Below are 19,301 nucleotides of genomic sequence, written 5' to 3'. Positions count from 1 at the left end.
GCTTGAGCCACATCCCCAGCCCTGGTTAGAATCCTTAATCTCCACACTGCTGCTGTCCAATATAGCAGTAGTCACCAACCACATGTGGCTGTTGAACATCTGCAATGTGGCCAGTCTAAATTAAGGTGTATTGTAAGTGTAAAATATGCACCGGATTTCAAAGGCTTAGTATGAAAAAAAAAATGTAAACCTCAATAATTTATATATTGATTGGCCTATTGAAATGTTTTGGATATAATGAATTAAGTAAAAGATAATAAAATAAATTTCACCTGTTTCTTTTCTTTGGTACTGGGCACTGAATCCAGGGGTGCTCTAACTCTGAGCTATACTTCCAGCCCCTTTGTTAATTTTATTTTGAGACAGGGTCTTGCTCAATTGCCCTGGCCTAGAACCTGCAATCCTCCTGCCTTAGCCTCCTCAGTCATTGGGATTATAGGAGTGCACCCCTGAGCCCAGCTTTAACTTTTTAATTTGGCTTGTAGAAATGTTTAAATTACATGAATAGTAAAAAAAAAAAATAAATAAAAAATACTTGTTTATTCTTAGTTTATTCATTTATTTTTTTGCTACTGGATATTGAACCCAGGAGCACTTGACCACTGAGCCACATCCCCAGCCCTATTTTGTATTTTTATTTAGAGACAGGATCTCACTGAGTTGCTTCACCTTGCTTTTGCTGAGGCTGGTTTTAAACTCTTGATCCTCCTGTCTCAGCCTCCCAAGCTGCTGGGATTATAGGCATGTGCCACTGCACCCGGCAAAAAAATTTATTTTTTATTTATTTATTTTTACCGTACTGGATGGGGATTGAACCCAGGGTCTCTCAAATACCAGGCAAGCTATGTTCTCTAATAAAATATTTAAAGTTATACATTATATTGTAGTTCTAATCATATTTCTATTGGACATGCTGATCTATGATTAGTATTTACTTGGCCATAGACAAACTTGTATAATAACTCTAAGCCTCAGATACCTCATCATCTGTGCCTGATGCTTAAAAAAAAAAAAAGTAGTATAGTAGATGTTGGCTATTGTGGTTACTATTAAGAATTCCATAATTCCAGAGACTTGGGAGACTGAAGCAGGAGGATTACCAGTTTGAGGCCAGCTTGGGTAACTTAGCAAGACCCTATCTCAAAACACAATAGAAAAGGTTGGGAGGGGCTGGGATTGTGGCTCAGTGATAGAGCACTGGCCTAGCATGGGCAGGACCTGGGTCCCATCCTCAGCACCACATAAAAATAAAGGCATTGTGTCGTGTCCATCTACATCTAAAAAATAAATATTAAAAAGAGAGAAAAGGTTGGGGATGTAACTTGGAGGCACAGCACTCCTGGGATTATCCTCAGTATCTGCCCCCACCCCCATACACAGAGTTCCAAGGGGCTAGGGCCACAGTGACAGACTGTGTGGCTAGCATGCCCGAGGTCAACCCCCAGCACACAAAAAGAAAAACGAGAAACAATTCCAACTGCTGAGTGTAAGATGGCAGGCTGGGGACATGAAAAGTGCCAAGAAATTAAGGACCAGAAAAGCGTGGATGAGGGGAACAGAAAGAAATGGAGGATGAGCCTCCAGGGTGGGAGTCCAAATCAAGAGCTAAGGAGTCCCCAGAGCGTGGGCCCCATAGCCAGCTTCGGACAGACAGGATGTCCTTGAGGGAGCTGACTCTTGTCCTGGACCCATCCACCTGCAGCAGAAACTGTCCAGAGTGCCCCAATTGGGCCTGCAGCCTATTGTCTTCACAGAGTAGGACCTTGCAGGTCTGTTCTCACCTGTGCAGACACTACAGAGCTCGCCTTATCAGGAGGCCACCTTGATGTGACCCCTAAGGTGACACATTCAATAAGGCACTGAGCCAGCCTCTGTGACGACCAGAAATGGCCATGGACTCCCTTAGAGGCCAGGAGAGCTCTACTCCAGAAAGAATGGTTTCATCTGCTTTGTAAGGAAAAAAATGCTAGGTGGTCTGTTGTGGCCACAGAAGCAATGCCTTGGTGGCCAGAAAGCTGGGTACCTTTGGATCTAGGCTGCTGTGTTGTCCTGGGCACTCCATTTCCTGCTGGGAGCTTCTCTTTCCTGGTATGCAAACAGGAATGAGAATGAAAGATGCCTTAAGAGTCATTCTTGCCAGGAATGGTGGCCATATCTGTGATCCCAGGGACTCAGGAGCCCAAGGCAGGACTGTAAATTCAAAGTCTCAGCAACCCAGTGAGGCCCTGTCTCAAAACAAACTATAAGAAGGGCTGGGGATGTGGCTCAGAGCTTAAGTGCCCCTGGGCTCAATCCCCAGTACCAAAAAAGAAAACAACTTTCAAAGGCCCTGGGTTCCATCTCCAGAACTTCAAAAACGGAAAGGGGGGGAAAAAAAAGTCATGTAGATGAGTACACTACATAATCCATATTTCTGCTGAAGTACTTTACAAATGAAAAAGGAGGCTTACAGAGAAAATGGAATGAGAAATGGGAGGGAATATTATAGCCTGAAAAGGCAATGACCCAAATTTTGGGGTGTGTGGCTTTTGGCATCCACCCCAGTCTTCTTCCCTATGGCCCAGGTTGGCGGTGTACCCCTGAGGTGTCATCCAAGTCTACTGGGACATTCTGTGGTTCAGCCTTAGCAGGTGCGCAGTCTCCCTGTCGTCTCCCACTTCATACAGTCGGCCTTGGGCATGCTGTCCCAGGTACTTGGGAGGCTGAGGTGGGAAGATGGCTGCAGCCAGCCTGGGCAACAGAGCAAGACTCTGTCTCAGAGAAGTAGAGTCAGCCTTAAGGGCTTCCCCTCACAGCAGGCAGGGGCTATGCCCTCACCTTGTGGCCCATGACATAAGCCGTACACAGGGTTGACAACTTACTCAACGGTTTGGATACTGATGCAAGTATTTGCCACAGAGAAAAAAATTGTTGCAGACGGATAATTTTTATTAGAAAAATCACCAAGAAATTTCTTTCCTAACTTGGGACCACTTGATGGATAAATGAACACTAATGCAACAAGGCTTTGTTCAGTGGATCTGGGGGATGAGCAGGAGTCCAGGCACCCGCTAAGTAAAGAGTGCACATGAGGGGAGAGGGGCTGAACAGCCTTGTACTTCTTGTACCCACAGCGCTTAGTTCATCCAGGACTATGAAGGACTTGACTTCCCTCTCAAAATTTTACCTACCTTCAAAGACAGTGCCAGCACTGCTACTTCAGAACAAGCGTTCCTGATTTCCCCAGTCCTCATTCCTTCCTTCCTCCATGCTGCCCTCACCTCGCTTAGTATCTCTGACTTCCTACACTCAGTTAGCACCGACTGTTTCTGTAGCACCGTGTTCGGTGTTGGATCCCACACTTGTCCAGGACCCAACTACTCAGCTAGTTTTTCTGGCCCCTCTATATTTTCTTATCATTGTCCTGTTCCTTTGCCCTTAAACTCCTAGTTTAAGGATAGAGGCCACAATTTAGTCATTTTTCGCCCTGTGTAACTTGTCCAGTCCTTAGCACATAACAGATCAAAGCACTAAACTTAATGGAATTTTTTTGTGATGCTGGTGGTGGAACCTGTGGCCTCAGATATAATCCTAGCTACTGGGGAGGCTGAGGAAGGAGGATCTCAAGTTCAAGGCAAGCCTGGGCAATTAAGGGAGATCCTATCTCAAAATAAAAGAAAGGCTGGGCATGTTGCTGCATGCCTGTAATCCCAGATACTCAGGAGGCTGAGGCGGAAGGATCACAAATTCAAAGCTAACCTCAGCAATTTAGTGAGGTCCTGGGTAACTCAGCAAGATCCTGTCTCAAAATAAAGAGGATTTGGGGATGTGGATCAGTGGTAAAGAACCCCTGGATTAAATCCCCAGTACCAAATAAATAAATAAATGAATAAATCAAAATAAAAGAAAAAGAGGCTGGGTGCAGTGGCACACACTTGTAATCCCAGAGGCTTGGAAAGCTGAGGCAGGAGAATCATGAGTTCAAGGTCAGCCTCAGCAATTTATTGAGGCCCTAAGCAACCAGTGAGACCTGGACTCTAAATACAACATAAAAAAGGGCTGGGGAGTTGCTCAGTGGTTAAGGTCCCTTAGGTTCAATCCTGGTCCAAAAAAAGAAAGAAAGAAAAGAAACAAAGAGGAGTTAGAGATGTAGCTCAGTGATCTCAGTGGTAGAGCACTTGCCTGGCATATGCAAGGTTCTGGGTGCAATCCCCAGCACTGTCAAGAAAGAGAGAGAGAGGAAGAGGGAGGGAGGGAGGGGGGGAGAGAGAGAGAGAGAGAGAGAGAGAGAGAGAGAGAGAGAGGGAGAGAGAGAGGGAGAGAGAGAGAGCAACCATTTTCCTAAGGTGTATGGCTTCTGAAGTGACTTGGTCTGCCTTGCCTGTCATGATGAACTGGTAGTAGGCTCTATCAACAGCAGGATTCCAGCTGCCAAACACATCTGGCCCTAGCAACTCCTACTTTTATGTCTACCCCTGCCATTTTTTAAGACAGTGGTCAATGGTGCTTAGTGTGGCCCAGGACCCCTGTGATCTCCAAAGACAAAGCCACTATAATACTGACATATTTGCCTTTTTAATTAAATTGACATTTGTACTGATGCAAAAGTAACAGTGGGTAATGGTGGGTAATTTGGAAGGAATGAAGACTGGTAGCAGCAGTGATAGTCATTGTGTTCCCACTGCTACTGCTTTTTCTTTATTTCTTTTTTGCAGTACTGGGGAGGAACCCAGGCAACTGAGCAAGCTAGCGAAGCAGCTCTGAGCTACATCCCCAGCCTTGCCTCTCCTGCCTTTTTTTTTTTTAATTTTGTGACAGACTCTTATGTTGCTGAAGCTGGCCTCAAACTTGTGATCCCTCCTGGTCAGACTCCAGAGTAAACTGGGATTACAAGCATGAGCCACCACAACTGGCTGCTCATATTAATTTTGGTATCAACCAAATGTGTCAACATTTGGACAATTTGTATAATCCAGTGAATCAATGTTTTGCAAATGACAATACATATGCTGTTACAAATATCACCTGTGAGTAAAATGTCCATCCAAAGATGTTAATGTAATGGAGCCTAAAGTTTATAGACATGGCTTCAGATTCCATATTCCAAGTGATCTTTAAAAGATTACCATCTGTGTGATGCAGCTGGAGTTCTATGGTAAGGCTCAGGCTTAGCATGCTGAAGCCCTGAGCTCATCCGCAGCATCAGAACAAAACCCAAAACAAAACCCAAGGGGCTGTGATATAGGTCTGTGTAGATGGCTTGCCTGGCATGCAGGAGGCTGGGTGTCATCCCCAGTACTCAAACAAACAAACAAAAAAATAGTGCTTGTACATTTAGGTGCGATATCAAAGAATATTCACAATTACTTTAAAAGGCTATTAAAATGATCTTCCCTTTTCAATTAAATGCCGGCAAGGCCAGGTTTCCTTCATAATCTTCAGTTATTTCACAAGAGACAAAATGCAGCAGATACGAGAGAGAATGTAGTTTTTCTTCAACGAAACCGAACGTTAAAGAGATCCGAATGCAAAACGAAAGTAATCTAAATTGTTATGGAAGATATACTTATTTTTCAATAAAATTTGCGTAAACCCTTAATAATCTCATTGTATTTTAATAAATTGATGTTTTGAAAATCACTCGTTTAGGGGCTGGGGGTAGAGCGCTCGCCTAGTATGCGTGAGGCACTGGGTTCCATCCTCAGCACCAAATAAAAATAAAATATATCGTGTTCACCTATAAGTAAAAAAATCTCAAAAAAAAAAAAAAAAAATCACTCCTTTAACAAAGTTCTCTATTTAAAAACGCCCAGGGGTGTGGGTAGCTCATTGGCGGAACACTCCCTGTCCCAGCACCGGCAACTCGACAGACGAAATTCCAGCCCGCAGTATCGCTGCGCACCATCAGGTCAACAGCCTCTGGGGCCCCGACTTCTGACGGTGCAAAGGGGCCGCGGTAGCCCGAGGCGGGCAGCCCGCCTAGCCCAGGGCCGCAGCGCTCAGGCCCGCAGCGCCCGCCGTCCCGCCCTCGGGCCGGGGTCAGCGGTGGGGGCCGCCGCCCCCCACCGCGAGCGCTGAGCCGCGCAGTAGTCCGTAGAGGCTGGGGCCGCCGGCCGGTGGGAAGGGCCCCGGGAGCGGGCGGGGCCTCCGGACGCCTTGGCCCCGCCCTCACGCCCGCCGGGCCCTCTCCCCTCCCACAAGCCCGCCCAGAGGAACGGCCGCCCGGTAGCGCCGGCGTGGACCCCTCACGACAGCGCGACGCTTTCCGGCCGCCGCGCGGTGCCGACGTGTCGGACGGCTCCAGGCGGGCTGGTCATGGCAGTGCGCGCCCGGTCCGCGCGGGCGCCGGCCGGCTCGGGTAGGCTCGGGGTCCCCCGTGCGGGCAGGGCGGGAGGGCCCGCGGGAGCCGGGCGCTGGCCCGGGGCGGCGGGGAGAGGCCGACGCCCCTCGCTCACTCGTGCGCTCACGGCTGCAGACCAAGTGCAGAAGGACGGTCCCCCGCAGGCCGCGGCGCCCGCGCAGGCCTGCCGCATGGCGGCGCTCCTGGGCTTCGAGTGGACGGACCTGTCCAGCTGGCAGAGGCTGGTGACCCTGCTCAATCGACCGACGGATCCGGCCAGCCTGGCGGTCTTCCGGGTTCTCTTTGGTGAGGCCACGCTGCGGGTGCGAAGCGGGAAGGACAGCGCTGCCTCCCTGGGTTGCTTGCATACCTAGCTCGCTTTTTGAGAGCAGAGGACGGTGGCGAGTGGGAGGTCTCCGTGAAGTTAGGGTCGAACCTGGCTGGCTTTGCCCCCTCTAGGTAGGATTGGTGGCCAGAGGAGCTTTCATATGCGGCTAGATGAAATAGAGGCAGAGGAGTAGGGACCCATTTTGTTTGTGGCATTAAGTTGCCCAAAAACTAACTTTAGAGTAACAGAAAGCAAGAGTGACAACAAGAAACGAACATTTTGTCTGACCCAGGACTTGGAATGAGTGACAGCACATGTCCTTGGAATAGGCTACACAGGTGCCAAGGTTCCCAAGTCTGGTAGCTTTCAACTGGGGAAAGTTTTGCTCCCCAGGAAGACTTGGCAATGTCTGAGATGTGTCACAACCTGGAGCCAGAGCAATAGGTAGCATGTATCTCTGCAGGCACCAGGGCTGCTCCTGGATGTTCTGTAATGCACAGGGCAGCCATCCCAGCAGATACCCAGACCAAAATAGGACTGGCCTTAAGGGTTAGAAACTCTGCCTTAATCCAAATGGCTTCCTAATCTGATCAGTCTTTTCTGTTTACCTGTTTGTTTGCTAAGTACCCCAGCAAAGGACCCCCAGAGCATTTTCTGTAGCTCTGTAGGATAGATCCTTATAACTGTTGGAACCTATCGGTTTTGATAGCATTCTGTACATTTCTCTCATTCAATCATCTCTAACACTATGAAGTATTATGAGCCCTCTTTCACAAATGGGGCATTGACTTTCTGAGCTGCGGGGCTGTCTGAGGTCACACAGCTGGAATGTCACCCAACACAGACAGGGCTCAGTGATCGTTGTTGAGTGAATGGTAGAACCAAGGTAAGAAAAGCTGGCCCTGGGGCTGGGTATACTTAGCTGTCCTCCTGTATTCCACTGCTACCCTAGCTGAAGCTTCACAGTCCCTTCTCCTGCTGCCTCTACAGCATTCTTGATGGTGCTGGACATTCCCCAGGAGCGGGGGCTCAGCTCACTGGATCGCAAATACCTGGATGGACTGGACGTTTGCCGCTTCCCCTTGCTGGATACCTTGCGCCCGCTGCCACTTGACTGGATGTATCTTGTCTACACCATCATGTTTCTGGGTGAGGGGAACTTGGGAGAGATGGGAATATTGACTGACCTGCCAGAAACAAAGAATAAGGAGCATACTGGTGAATGTCCAAGTCTTGGGTGCCTGTTTCACTTCTGCATGATTAGTTTTCATGCTGCACATCTGTAGGTCATCTCGTGTGAATCCATACCTTCTCTTTTCAAAATATTGAAATAGTGTGTAATTTTCATTTAGTTTTGCCTGATCACAAGATGTCTGATGACTTTGTTTAATCCCAGTCATGGCTGGGCCTGTGGTGACCCCGGGGCCTTACTTCTGCTCCCTGTGCATCCCAGGGGCGCTAGGCATGATGCTCGGGCTGTGCTACCGGCTGAGTTGTGTGCTGTTCTTGCTGCCATACTGGTATGTGTTTCTCTTGGACAAGACGTCGTGGAACAACCATTCTTACCTGTATGGTTTGGTGGCCTTCCAGCTGACGTTCATGGATGCTCACCACTATTGGTATGAGTTGGGAATATAGGGGCAGGGTCAGTGGATCAGGATGCGTACCAGAGATGAGGACTCATCAGAGTCCTAGAAATTGCCCCAACAGGCATATTTTTTAACCATGTTTTGCAAAGCATGGTTGCAAGGTTACACTTTAGGGTGAATTTGGGAGGGGCAACGGCCAGCCATTTGGGGCAGTGGGGTTGACAAAAGGCCCAATGCCTCCATCCCATCCTCACTTTTTCCATATCTCCCCAGGTGCCTTGACCTTTCTACTTCCTGTAACCCTCTTAGAAGAAGAGAAGACCAAAACCAGACCTAGCTGTTTTCAGATACTTCAAGGGTGCTCATGTGAAACAGAGAGCAGACTTTCTCTGTGTGAGCCCAGAGGGGAGGGTTAGAACCAAAAATAGACGTTGCTGTGAGGCAGAGATCATGTCAGGAGGAGAGGGTCCACTAGGGCTGCTGTCCTGGGAGGAAGTAGCCCTTCCCATCTCTGGCTTAGGTGACCATCTCTTGGGGAGGTGGGGGAAAGGATTTGGAGTCAGGGTGGCAGGGTGGATGCCTTACAGAGTCTTCCCTTTGCTAAGTGAAAAGCAAACGTGAAATGTCAGTAGGATGGGTATATGAACAAAATCGCAAACACTGAACTCATGAACAACCATGAAGTTACATCCATTGATGGACATATGCAAATTCTTCTTTTGTAAAAAAAACTTTTTCCAGTCCTGGGATTGAACCCAGGGTCTTGTACATGCTAAGCACTTGATCTACCACTGAGCTGCATCTCCAGGATATTTTTGTAAAACTTTAAATTCATTCAGAATGTCTATCTCTGATCACAGAGAATGAAGACACAGTTTTGGCAGAATATCCCTGAGAAATGCCATTTTTATGACTTTTATACGTTTTGAAAAAATTGCTATCATTTACTGAGGGTTTTCTGCATGGCAGGCACATTTAAAATTTTTCCTCATTAACTTTTCAAACACTTCTCAGATTCTTCCCTTTTCAGTCATTTTCTAGCCTAGCCTTTTTCCCCAATTTGATCCATTAATACAGAATCAGTTATGAGCTAGTAGTAAGCAATAAACTTTTTATTGTTTTATGTATCTGTATTTTACTTTGTGGCAGTACAAAAGCATCCCCATAAAGCCATTCTGGTTTTCACTTTTTTTTTTTCTCCATACTGGGGCTGGAACACAGGGCCTCATGCACGCTGAGCAAGTTCCGTACCACAGAGCTTTGTCCCCGGCCCTGTTTTTTACTTTTGGTACACTATTAATGAACTACATGACATGAGATAAAATACTTGATTATGAAGCATGCTTTGGGCTAGATGGTTTCGCCTGACTGTATGCTAATGGAAGTGTTTGGAGCACATTTATGGCAGGCTAGGCTACTCTAGACCATTCAGTAAGTTGTGTGTGTGTAAAATCCATTTTCAACTTAATAATATTTTCAAGTTATGGTAAGTTTACTGGGATGTACCTTTATTATAAATAAAAAATCTATAGTAATATTTCTTTCTTTTTTTTTGTTTAGAAATACTGAGGATTGAACCAAGATCTCATGTGCTAAGCAAGTGCTCTACCAGTGTGCTACATCCTAGATTGGGTCTTGCTAAGTTGCCCAGGCTGGCCTAGAACTTGCAATCCTTCTGCCCCAGCCTCCTGTGTTGTTAGGAGTACAGGCGAGCATTGCTGGCTATAGTAATACTTCTTTTATGACTTAAAAGAAACCTGTTACAATAGGCTGGAGATGTTGCTCAGTGGTACAGTGCTTGCCTAGCATGTGTGAGGCTCTGGGATCAACCTCCAGCACTGCAAAAAACCAAAAATTCAGAATTTTCTCATACATTTCTAAAGGGTCTCAAGAATAGCCCAGAGAACCAGGGAGGCCATGGAGGTATTCCTGTGGTAGATGGGCTTGTCAGCATGGAAAGGAGAGGGAGAGACAGGGCTGGACCAGGAGGCCTCCCTCATGTCGACTCCTTGGTACAGGTCTGTGGACGGCCTTCTGAATGCCCGTAAGAGGAATGCCCACGTGCCCCTTTGGAACTATACAGTGCTACGTGGCCAGGTACAGGACTTCAGGACAGATGCTCCTGATAGCCACTGTGGGCAGCCTGCCTTCCCATGCCAGCTTGTGTATACTCTGCCTTCCTGGGTTGACTCTTTCCCTTTGTGGGAAGCCAGGCTGGCTTTCCATTTTCTCCAGTCCTTACTCTGGGAGTTCTCTCACCCTGTTCAGGGAAGAGTATTGTTTGTGTGGGCTGAGGAGCCCTCTTGAGAGGATGGGTCTTGTCCTCTCCCTCGGGGTCTGCTGCTTGTTGGGTGAGTGAATGTCTACAGTGGAGGAGTGGATCTGCTGTACCTTGCGTCCTGGACTGAGATCAGAACTTATTTCTGTTGGTGCTGGGGATTGAACCTAGGGATGCTCCACCTCCAAGTTACACCCCCAGTCCTTTTTAATTTTATTTTGAGATGGTCTTGCTAAGTTTTCTAGGCCAGCTGTAACTTGGGATCTTCCTGCCTCAACCTCCCAGATACTTGGGAGTACAGGCCTTACTTTGTTCATGACTAAATAGTCAACAACATTCTTAGGCCTTGCAGTGTACTCAGTGGTGGAGGACTTGCCTAGCACGTGCAAGGCCCTGGGTTTAATCACCAGCACTGCAAAAAACCCTGAAAACCAAGGTTCTTTTTTGTTTGAGTGTTGCATGTTGTGTATGCAGATCTTCATTGTGTACTTCATTGCTGGTGTGAAGAAACTGGATGCAGACTGGGTGGAAGGCTACTCCATGGAGCACCTGTCTCGGCACTGGCTCTTCAGTCCCTTCAAGTGAGTGGCAGGCAGAGTAGAGGCCTTGCTGGAGCCTGGAGCAGAGCAGGCACTTGGCTCCTGTGGTCTGCAGTAATGGGTGCTTTTCCCACTGTGCCCAAGTTCACCCCTCTTGACTTCCTTTGTCCACTCATCTCCCTGCTTGACAGAGGAGAGTCAATTATATTAAAAGATTAAGTCCCAGCTGCTCCTGGGAGACTTGTGCTACAGTTGGGCAAGAAGGGAAAAGAAATAGACAGGAAAGGGCCAGAACCAGGTGCAGTATGCCCGCCTTTGCCCCAGCTCTCACCAAGATGGACAGCCACTGCTCCAGCTTCAAGCAAACCATTGTTACCAACTGTCCCAAACAGGTTCGCCTCTGATTTCTCTCCTCTCCCCTCTTCTTGTTTTACTTTATTTTTCCCTCTTCCACTTCCTGAAGTTTTTTTTCATTCATGACATCCACGAGGAACCTCCTGTCCCCACAGTACACATTTCTCAGGCCTATCTTGTGCTAGGAAATCTGCCCTTGTCTTTTACATAGTGTATGCTGAAAAAAATGGGACACCCGAACCTGTGAAGGAGTTGGAGAACTCTGTTGTAGCATCTGGGGGTGGCTCGGGCCCTTCGGTGGTCTGCCTCGCCAGTGAGTGTGTGTCAGCAAGGACAGGGCCGTGAGGCATCTCGTGTGTGAGTATTCTGTGACGTGGGTCCCTGTGCCTGCCTGCAGATTGGTGTTGTCTGAAGAGCTGACCAGCCTCCTGGTGGTGCACTGGTGTGGGCTGCTGCTGGACCTCTCTGCTGGTTTCCTGCTCTTCTTTGATGCCTCAAGATCCATTGGCCTCTTCTTTGTGTCCTACTTCCACTGCATGAATTCCCAGCTCTTCAGCATTGGTCAGTATCTGTAGCTTGGATGAACAGGAGCCAGAGGCTGTAGGGAGAGACTAGGAAGAGGCATCCTTTGGGAAATAGTGGTGGGACCAGGAGCTGAGCAGTGCCCAGTGCAGTCACTGTGAATTGGGGAGTGGATGGGATGAGCATTGGGGCTTTGGGCTCAGTGTGCTGTGTAAGGAGTCTCTGGGAAGAGTAAGCATCCAGTATCCTGTAGCTGAGAACTCTTTTCCGTTTTTTTTTTTTTTTTTTTTTTTGTGTGTGTGTGTGTGTGCATGGGGGGTGTGGTGCAGGAGTCTAACTCAGGGCCTGTACAAGCTAGGCAGGTGTTCTGCTTAATGCTTGATTTAAGTAGAGCATCTGGGACAGGCTTCCTGAGGGAGGGGTGTGGTTCAGGCCAATCCTGCATCCTTTCTCCCTGCTTTTCTAGGTATGTTCCCTTATGTCATGCTGGCTACCAGTCCTCTCTTCTGCTCCCCTGAGTGGCCTCGGAAGCTGATATCCCACTGCCCCAAAAGGCTCCAAGAGCTGCTGCCTCTCAAGGCAGCCCCTCAGCCCAGTGCTTCCTGCATCTCTAAGAGGAGCCGAGCCAAAGGAGCCCAGAAGCCAGGGCTGCGCCACCAGCTGGGAGCTGCCTTCACTCTGCTCTACCTCCTGGAGCAGCTCTTTCTGCCCTATTCCCATTTCCTCACCCAGGTTAGTGATGCAGTGTGCGTGTAGCAGGGGCTGGGCTTGGAAACTGGCAGAGGTGACATAAATCATAAAGTGGGAAAGAATGAACTGGTTTTGTAGGCCTCTCTCAATAGAGGAAAGAATTGGCATGAGACAAGTTGATCTGACCCGACCCCCACCCCTCCCGGCCCTGCCATCCTAGGGCTATAACAACTGGACAAATGGGCTGTATGGCTACTCCTGGGACATGATGGTGCACTCCCGCTCCCACCAGCATGTGAAGATCACCTACCGTGATGGCCTTACTGGCGAGCTGGGCTACCTCAACCCTGGGGTGAGGCATCTGACACTAATGACGGTCTGTTCTTCAGAGTCCTCTTGATCTTTCGGGCCTGGTTTGGTTCTACACACATCAAAATGTAAAACAAATTTGGGTCTCTGCTCTTTCTCAGGAGTCAGATTGAACCTTTTCTTAGGTGGGTAGAGGTAGAATGCCAGCCACTTCTTTATACTGTGACTAGATTTAGGCAAGGTAAGTACCATTAGCCCAGCAATGAAAAGTTCATCCCCAGAGGCAAGTGCTGACCTTTTTCTGGCAGAAAGGGGCAGCAGGCTGGGTCTCTTCATGCCGTGGGCAGTGCATGCCTGTCAGGAGGCTGAAGATGTGAGGTGGGACTAATGTGGGGTTTGGGTCAGGTATTCACACAGAGCCGGCGATGGAAGGATCACGCAGATATGCTGAAGCAGTATGCCACTTGCCTGAGCCGCCTGCTTCCCAAGTACAATGTCACTGAGCCCCAGATCTACTTTGATATATGGGTCTCCATCAATGACCGCTTCCAGCAGAGGTGGGCAAGGGGAGCAGGAAAGGGGAAATTGCACACAGCTCTTTGAAGTGAGGTGAACGGCGGCCTTGTCTTGCCATATGCACATCCTGGTCAGTCTGGTTGTGGGCATTGGTGGTGGCTTCCAGCAGGGGGCGCCATCGTCCTGGAGAGGAGTGAGCTGCTGGTCCCTTACAGTGCCTTTTCCACAGGCAGCCCCAGCCCCTCCTTCCAGTGCTGCAGACTCTTCCCTCTGCCCTGGGCTGGCAATAGCATGCTGACATCAGCTGTTTCTTCTATCTGGAAACCCTGTCCCCTCTCCCTGGGAGTGATGAAAGGAACAGAAGTAGAAGTGGCAGTGGGTGGGCAGTCATGGCCTCCTTGGAACAAGCTTTCTTTCTTTCCTAAGGCTTTTTGACCCTCGTGTGGACATCGTGCAGGCCGACTGGTCCCCCTTCCAGCGCACACCTTGGGTGCAGCCACTGTTGATGGACCTATCTCCCTGGAGAACCAAGCTGCAGGAAATCAAGAGCAGCCTGGACAACCACACAGAGGTGGTCTTCATTGCAGACTTCCCTGGTAAGGAGCCTGCCGGGGGAGGCCTTGCTACCTTCCCTGGTCCTCTGTCAGTGGGAAGGCCCTCCACGGGGATGAACTGCACCTCTGCTCTGGCAGGGAGTGAGTTCATTCTACTGTGGGGTGTTTCCTTGGCAGGGCTGCATCTGGAGAATTTTGTGAGTGAAGACCTGGGCAACACTAGCATCCAGCTGCTGCAGGGGGAGGTGACTGTGGAGTTGGTGGCAGAAGAGAAGAACCAGACTCTTCGGGAGGGAGAAAAAATGCAGGTATTTTGCTGGGATTAACAGTGGCAAAGACACTTTTAGACAGTTTAGGCGAGTAGGGTTTATTAGACCAGAAAACGCTTCACAGCAGTGGTGCTGCAGGAATTCAGTAGGGGGTTCCGCTGGGGCTTAAGAGTGGCAGAGTGCACACAGGCGCAGTCTCTGGCTCTGAGTAGCCTCCTCCAGGATCCCAGAGGTCAGTTACTTTAGACTCCAAAAGAATGAGGAGACAGTGGACAGTGTACCAGGCTGGCTAAGCCGGGTTTTTTCTCCTCCTCAGCTGCCTGCTGGCGAGTACCATAAGGTGCACACGACATCACCTGACCCTTCCTGCTACATGTACGTTTATGTCAACACTACAGAGCTTGCACTGGAGCAAGACCTGGCTTATCTACAAGAATTAAAGGAAAAGGTGGAAAATGGAAGTGGTGAGTGTATGAAGGGTCAGATGGATATGACCCCTGGGTTTCAAGAAATCAAGGTCATGAGTAAGGATCTAGCCATTAAAGAATGAATTTGGGCTGGGCACAGTGGCACACACCTGTAATCCCAGTGGCTGGGGAAGATAAGGCAGGAGGATCTCAAGTTCAAAGCCAGCCTCAGCAAAAGCGAGGTGCTAAGCAACTCAGTGAGACCCCATCTCTAAATAAAATACAAAATAGGATGGGGATGTGGCTCAATGGTTGAGTGCCCCTGAGTTCAATTCCCGGTACCAAAAAAAAAAAAAAACTCTCCGTGGTGAAGAGTTCTCAGGGACAGGATCCATCTCAGTGATTCCTCTTTTGTTGTCTTCTGGGCAGAAACGGGGCCTCTACCTCCAGAGCTGCAGCCTCTTTTGGAAGGGGAAGTGAAAGGGGGCCCTGAGCCAACACCTCTGGTTCAGACCTTTCTTAGACGCCAGCAAAGGCTCCAGGAGATCCAACGCCGGCGAAATACCCCCTTCCACGAGCGACTCTTTCGCTTCTTGCTGCGAAAACTGTACATCTTTCGTCGCAGGTGAGTTCTACCTACAGTTGCAAGCTTGGTGACTTCTTTCATGAGGGTAACACTAGACTCCTGAAAGACAGAGGAAGTAGCCTGTGTCTGATGGCCAATGCCCCTATCCTGGTATCTGCCAGGCTATATAAGGACTGCAGAGAGATTCTCAGATAGCTGGGGGAGAGGGGCTAGGTGTTCCCTAAGGGCTTTGGCTGGAACTTATATGTTGAACAGAAGTTTGGACTGGGTGGCTTTTCTCCTGTTTTTCAGCTTCTTGATGACTCGAATTTCACTTAGAAATCTGCTATTAGGCCGCCCTCCCCTGGAGCAGCTGGCCCAAGAGGTGACTTATGCAAACTGGCGCCCTTTTGAAACAGATGGTGAATCAAGTCCTTCAAACAGGGAGTCTTCAAATTCCAATCCTCCTGAGACAAATCCTGATCCTATGCACTCAGAGTTTTAGGGCACCCGGATGTTTGATGGAGATATGGGAGCAGCCAGTCACAGACACAGCATCTATGCAATGGACGTTTGAGAACATTTTTAGATTTGTTTTACATTATTTCCCTCCGGAATTCTTTTTAATTCAGACCTACAGCTTGGAATTAATATATTTCAATCCAAGATTGAGGAGCCATGAGGAGGTTGTCAAATGTCCTTTGAGAATAAAGGGGGAAGAGTTAAAACTGACCAGCTCAGCTGGGTATGCTGGTGTATACACCTGTAATCCAGTGCCTCAGGAAGTTGGGAGGAGGATCTTGTAATTCAAAACCAGCCTCAGCAAAGGAGACTCTAAACAACTCAGTAGACCCTGTCTCTAAATAAATCTGGGGATGTGGCTCAGTGATCAATCCCCAGTTATCTGCCCCTCCCCCCAAAAAAACCCTGCAATGGTTAATGTTCCTAAATGCTGTTACACACGTACCTATGTTGTTATATTTAATCTGTAGTATCCCTTATCCCCATACAAACTGTGAACAAAGTAATTTGCCCGAGACATCCAAAAAATAAAGGGTAGATTGGTAGTTCCAGATTCATTGCGAGTAAGCCTGAAATGTTAATGTATAGTGGTTTTACCTTATTCTGGTTTCTTTTTTCCAGTTGCCTAGACAGTGGTTTCCATTAGCCAGTGAAGTTATTGTCCCCCTTCCCCCCCACACACCCAAGTATCAGCAATCACACTTGGAGCTTAGCAAATTAGGCAAGCCATACCACCTTTTTACAGGTTGCCCAGGCTGACCTTGAAGTTGAGATTCTCCTGCATGGCTAGGATTGCATGTGCCTGCTTTTTAAGATCAAGTCCCGTCAATTTTTTCCACTGGAATTCAATTGAGGCCAGGAGACGTTTTATTGTGCAGGTTGGACCCATAGGATAGGCAGAAAATGTCGTGCAAGCTATTTAAACACTTGGTCTTACTTAGGGTTCCTTGAATGGTTTAAGAGTTGGGGGGTATTTGACTTGATAACTGGTTTTCTAATTCTTCATACCTTAACCTTAGAAAGTTCAGCTATCTTCCTTATGTTTTGGAAGACTTCTAATAAAAGTACTCTACATGGGCAAGGATGCTGCCTTCATGCCAGTATACCACCACGTCCCTGACCTATTTCCCCCACCAAGAATGGCATAAAGTGTTCAGTATAATTATCCACGTCCCAAGAATAATGAGGTCTAGTTTGTTCTGAGAATTGGCCTTTTAGTCAATTGGCTTTAGATTGATCCTTCTTCTGATCCCAGCATTTGGATTTTGTTCTCAACTTTAGGTTTTGGAAAGCCTACTGCAAAGGTTCTGGATTCATCACCAATATGTGGAGAAGGGAAAAAATGATAGTGGGTGGCTGCTGTAACAAGGACACATTTCAGTCTAGATGGCAATAGTGGACAAACCAGATGGTAATCTATAGACTTGTTGATTCCCAGTGGGCCCCAAGATGTATGTATACAATTTTCAGGTTATTTGTAGCCACAGCACTTAATTAAAGAACAGTAACACAGGGTAGAACCTAGCATTTTATTTAGATCTTCATTAAACTGTTGGAATTGAGAACCAGACATACGTAATAAACCTCCAAAAATAGACCCTGGAAGGCACTTTCTGCTTCGGGCAAGCAGTCATGGAGTAGCATGTAAACAAGCTGGCTTCTCTGTACCACGCCAGCCAAGTCCGCTCTCTCCACGGTCAGCCGCACCAGCTCTGCCCTCCCTTCACTTAACACCAGCCAGACCCCCTGTAGGTCTAACCCAAGGTTTTTCTGTAGGACACCTTGGCCTACCTGGGAATGCTGGAAACATGTTGTTAAAGGAATCATGGTGTTGAGGAAAAAAAAATCTTTTAAAAGCTGCCATCTGAGGTGATGGCTTCTCTGTACTTACGCCATACCCCAGAATACAATAAATAAGCAATTAGAAAATGTTCAAGTATGAAGGGATTTCCTCCTCCCCGCCAAAAGCACTGCTCTCTGAAGGAAGCTGGTTTCTCTGTAGCTACACCAGCTGTTCAGAAAGCTCATTGGACCTGGTTTTGAAAATAAAACAAAGTTAAAACCCTGGGAGGAATTATTGTGCAGTGTGGAGTACTCATCTTTCTTATAAAGAAAAAAAAAACGTTATCTGGTACCAAAGTGTGCAACCTACAGACCCTCAGGTACTGCCCTGTGACTTCTCTGTATGACATCACAAGGGTGCCAAGTGCCTGTTTTTCTAGACTAGGAGTTGGTGAGGTTTGGCTAGTGCTGAAACCATGCATAGGATTGGTTTAATAAATGAAAACCTTATTACGTACGTCCTCCAAAAGACAGCTGAAGGTGGAGAAATTTTGATTTGGTGCTATTAAAGAGGTGGCAATTAAGAGCATAAGCACCAGGGAGATGGTTTAATGGTAACTGCCTTTTTGATTTTTCATGTCAGGCTGGAGCTCCGACTGGAACTTGCGTTACATGCAAGATAGATTGGGTAGGGAACACTCCCTGACAAAGAACTACATAATTAGAAATGGATCAAGTTACAGGGAGGATAAGGGAGGCTTCACATTCATAATAGAGCTCAAGACATTACAAATTCATGCTGAGAGCTGTGGCACTGCCAGACAGGCTATAGTGGAACTACAAGTACTTTTTACGTGCACATTACAAGGATATTTTCAGCATTTGGTAGGAAAGTCAATGTGTTTAGGACTCTGGAGGGTTGGGTGATAGGGCACAAAGGTTCAGTTCCAAAGCATTATTCACTACAAGTGTTGTTTCTAGGCAGTTACATGGATCACCTATGCTCACTAAATTCATTATAATGGTGAACAAAACTTCTAGGGACAGAATAGCAAGCCCAACTTACAGTCCCCCACAAAAGCTAAAATTCATGTCATTGACTAGAGAGTGACTGCAACTGATGAGCTGAAAGAGGACAAGAAAATTTAGGAAGAAGGGCCCTTTCCCTCAGAGCTTGAAGGCTTCTCTGTAGCCTACGCCAACAAGTCTGGGGAAAAAAGGCTAACACTTTCAGTATTTAAGCTTTTTGGGCACTTCCCATGGGAAGCTGTCCCTACCAAAGTGGCCATAGGCTGCAGTCCTCTGATAAATTGGCTTCTTCAGATCCAGATCCCTGGAATATACAAGTCCATAACTTAATATGTAGCATTGGATTAAAATAAAGCAAAACAATCAGCAAGACTCATTTTCAAGAGCTCTGGCAAATGAGTTCAGTTCTCTGGGGTATGCTAGGAAAAAAGTTTGTGGCAAAAGTGTTTGTTACTTCCCTGGTGTCCAAAGTCCTTGTACAGTCCTTATTAGTAACTACAGTTCTTGTTTTTCCGGCCCTGGCTCAACAAATATGAAAACTTGTCATTATTCTGAGGAATTCCAATTGTCAAAAGCTCATCTGAGGATCATGGATACTTACCAAGGTCTCACTGCCCACTATGGTTCTTTTCTTTGTAGAACCTTGAACATCCCACTTGTCTGTATTAATTTCTTAAACACCCTTAGGTATGATGAGCACAAAGCCCAATATTAAATGTGAAAGACTTT

At 47.5% G+C, this 19,301-nt stretch overlaps 2 protein-coding genes across 3 annotated transcripts in view; one reads left to right on the top strand and one right to left on the bottom strand.

Moving 5' to 3' along the window:
• The first annotated feature begins 6,211 nt into the window (after positions 1–6,211).
• Ggcx (gamma-glutamyl carboxylase) overlaps positions 6,212–19,301 on the top strand; it is a 14,205-nt gene continuing 1,115 nt past the window's right edge. The window contains exons 1-15 of one of the 2 annotated variants that reach the window (XM_046455884.2): positions 6,212–6,337; positions 6,455–6,625; positions 7,638–7,796; positions 8,101–8,266; positions 10,255–10,333; positions 10,989–11,095; positions 11,805–11,968; positions 12,396–12,661; positions 12,840–12,971; positions 13,334–13,485; positions 13,871–14,040; positions 14,176–14,306; positions 14,584–14,731; positions 15,104–15,299; positions 15,552–16,318. In XM_046455884.2, coding sequence (XP_046311840.1) covers positions 6,295–6,337; positions 6,455–6,625; positions 7,638–7,796; positions 8,101–8,266; positions 10,255–10,333; positions 10,989–11,095; positions 11,805–11,968; positions 12,396–12,661; positions 12,840–12,971; positions 13,334–13,485; positions 13,871–14,040; positions 14,176–14,306; positions 14,584–14,731; positions 15,104–15,299; positions 15,552–15,744 — 2,277 coding nt within the window. In that variant the 5' untranslated portion in view covers positions 6,212–6,294 and the 3' untranslated portion in view covers positions 15,745–16,318. Of the gene's footprint in view, positions 6,338–6,454; positions 6,626–7,637; positions 7,797–8,100; positions 8,267–10,254; positions 10,334–10,988; positions 11,096–11,804; positions 11,969–12,395; positions 12,662–12,839; positions 12,972–13,333; positions 13,486–13,870; positions 14,041–14,175; positions 14,307–14,583; positions 14,732–15,103; positions 15,300–15,551; positions 16,319–19,301 lie in introns of those variants that run through there. The other variant, XM_046455885.2, reaches the window with a different exon arrangement.
• Positions 17,277–19,301, bottom strand: part of Mat2a (methionine adenosyltransferase 2A) — a 6,674-nt gene continuing 4,649 nt past the window's right edge. Inside the window, exon 9 of the mRNA XM_046455886.1 lies at positions 17,277–18,876. Coding sequence (XP_046311842.1) covers positions 18,774–18,876 — 103 coding nt within the window. The 3' untranslated portion in view covers positions 17,277–18,773. The remainder of the gene's footprint in view (positions 18,877–19,301) is intronic.

Source organism: Marmota monax, unplaced genomic scaffold, assembly GCF_021218885.2.
Source record: "Marmota monax isolate L192 unplaced genomic scaffold, Marmota_monax_Labrador192_F-V1.1 WCK01_AAM20220418_F8-fsc00238, whole genome shotgun sequence".
Lineage (NCBI taxonomy): Eukaryota > Metazoa > Chordata > Mammalia > Rodentia > Sciuridae > Marmota > Marmota monax.
Note: the sequence above shows the minus strand (reverse complement) of the source record. Positions and strands in the feature narration are given on the sequence as shown.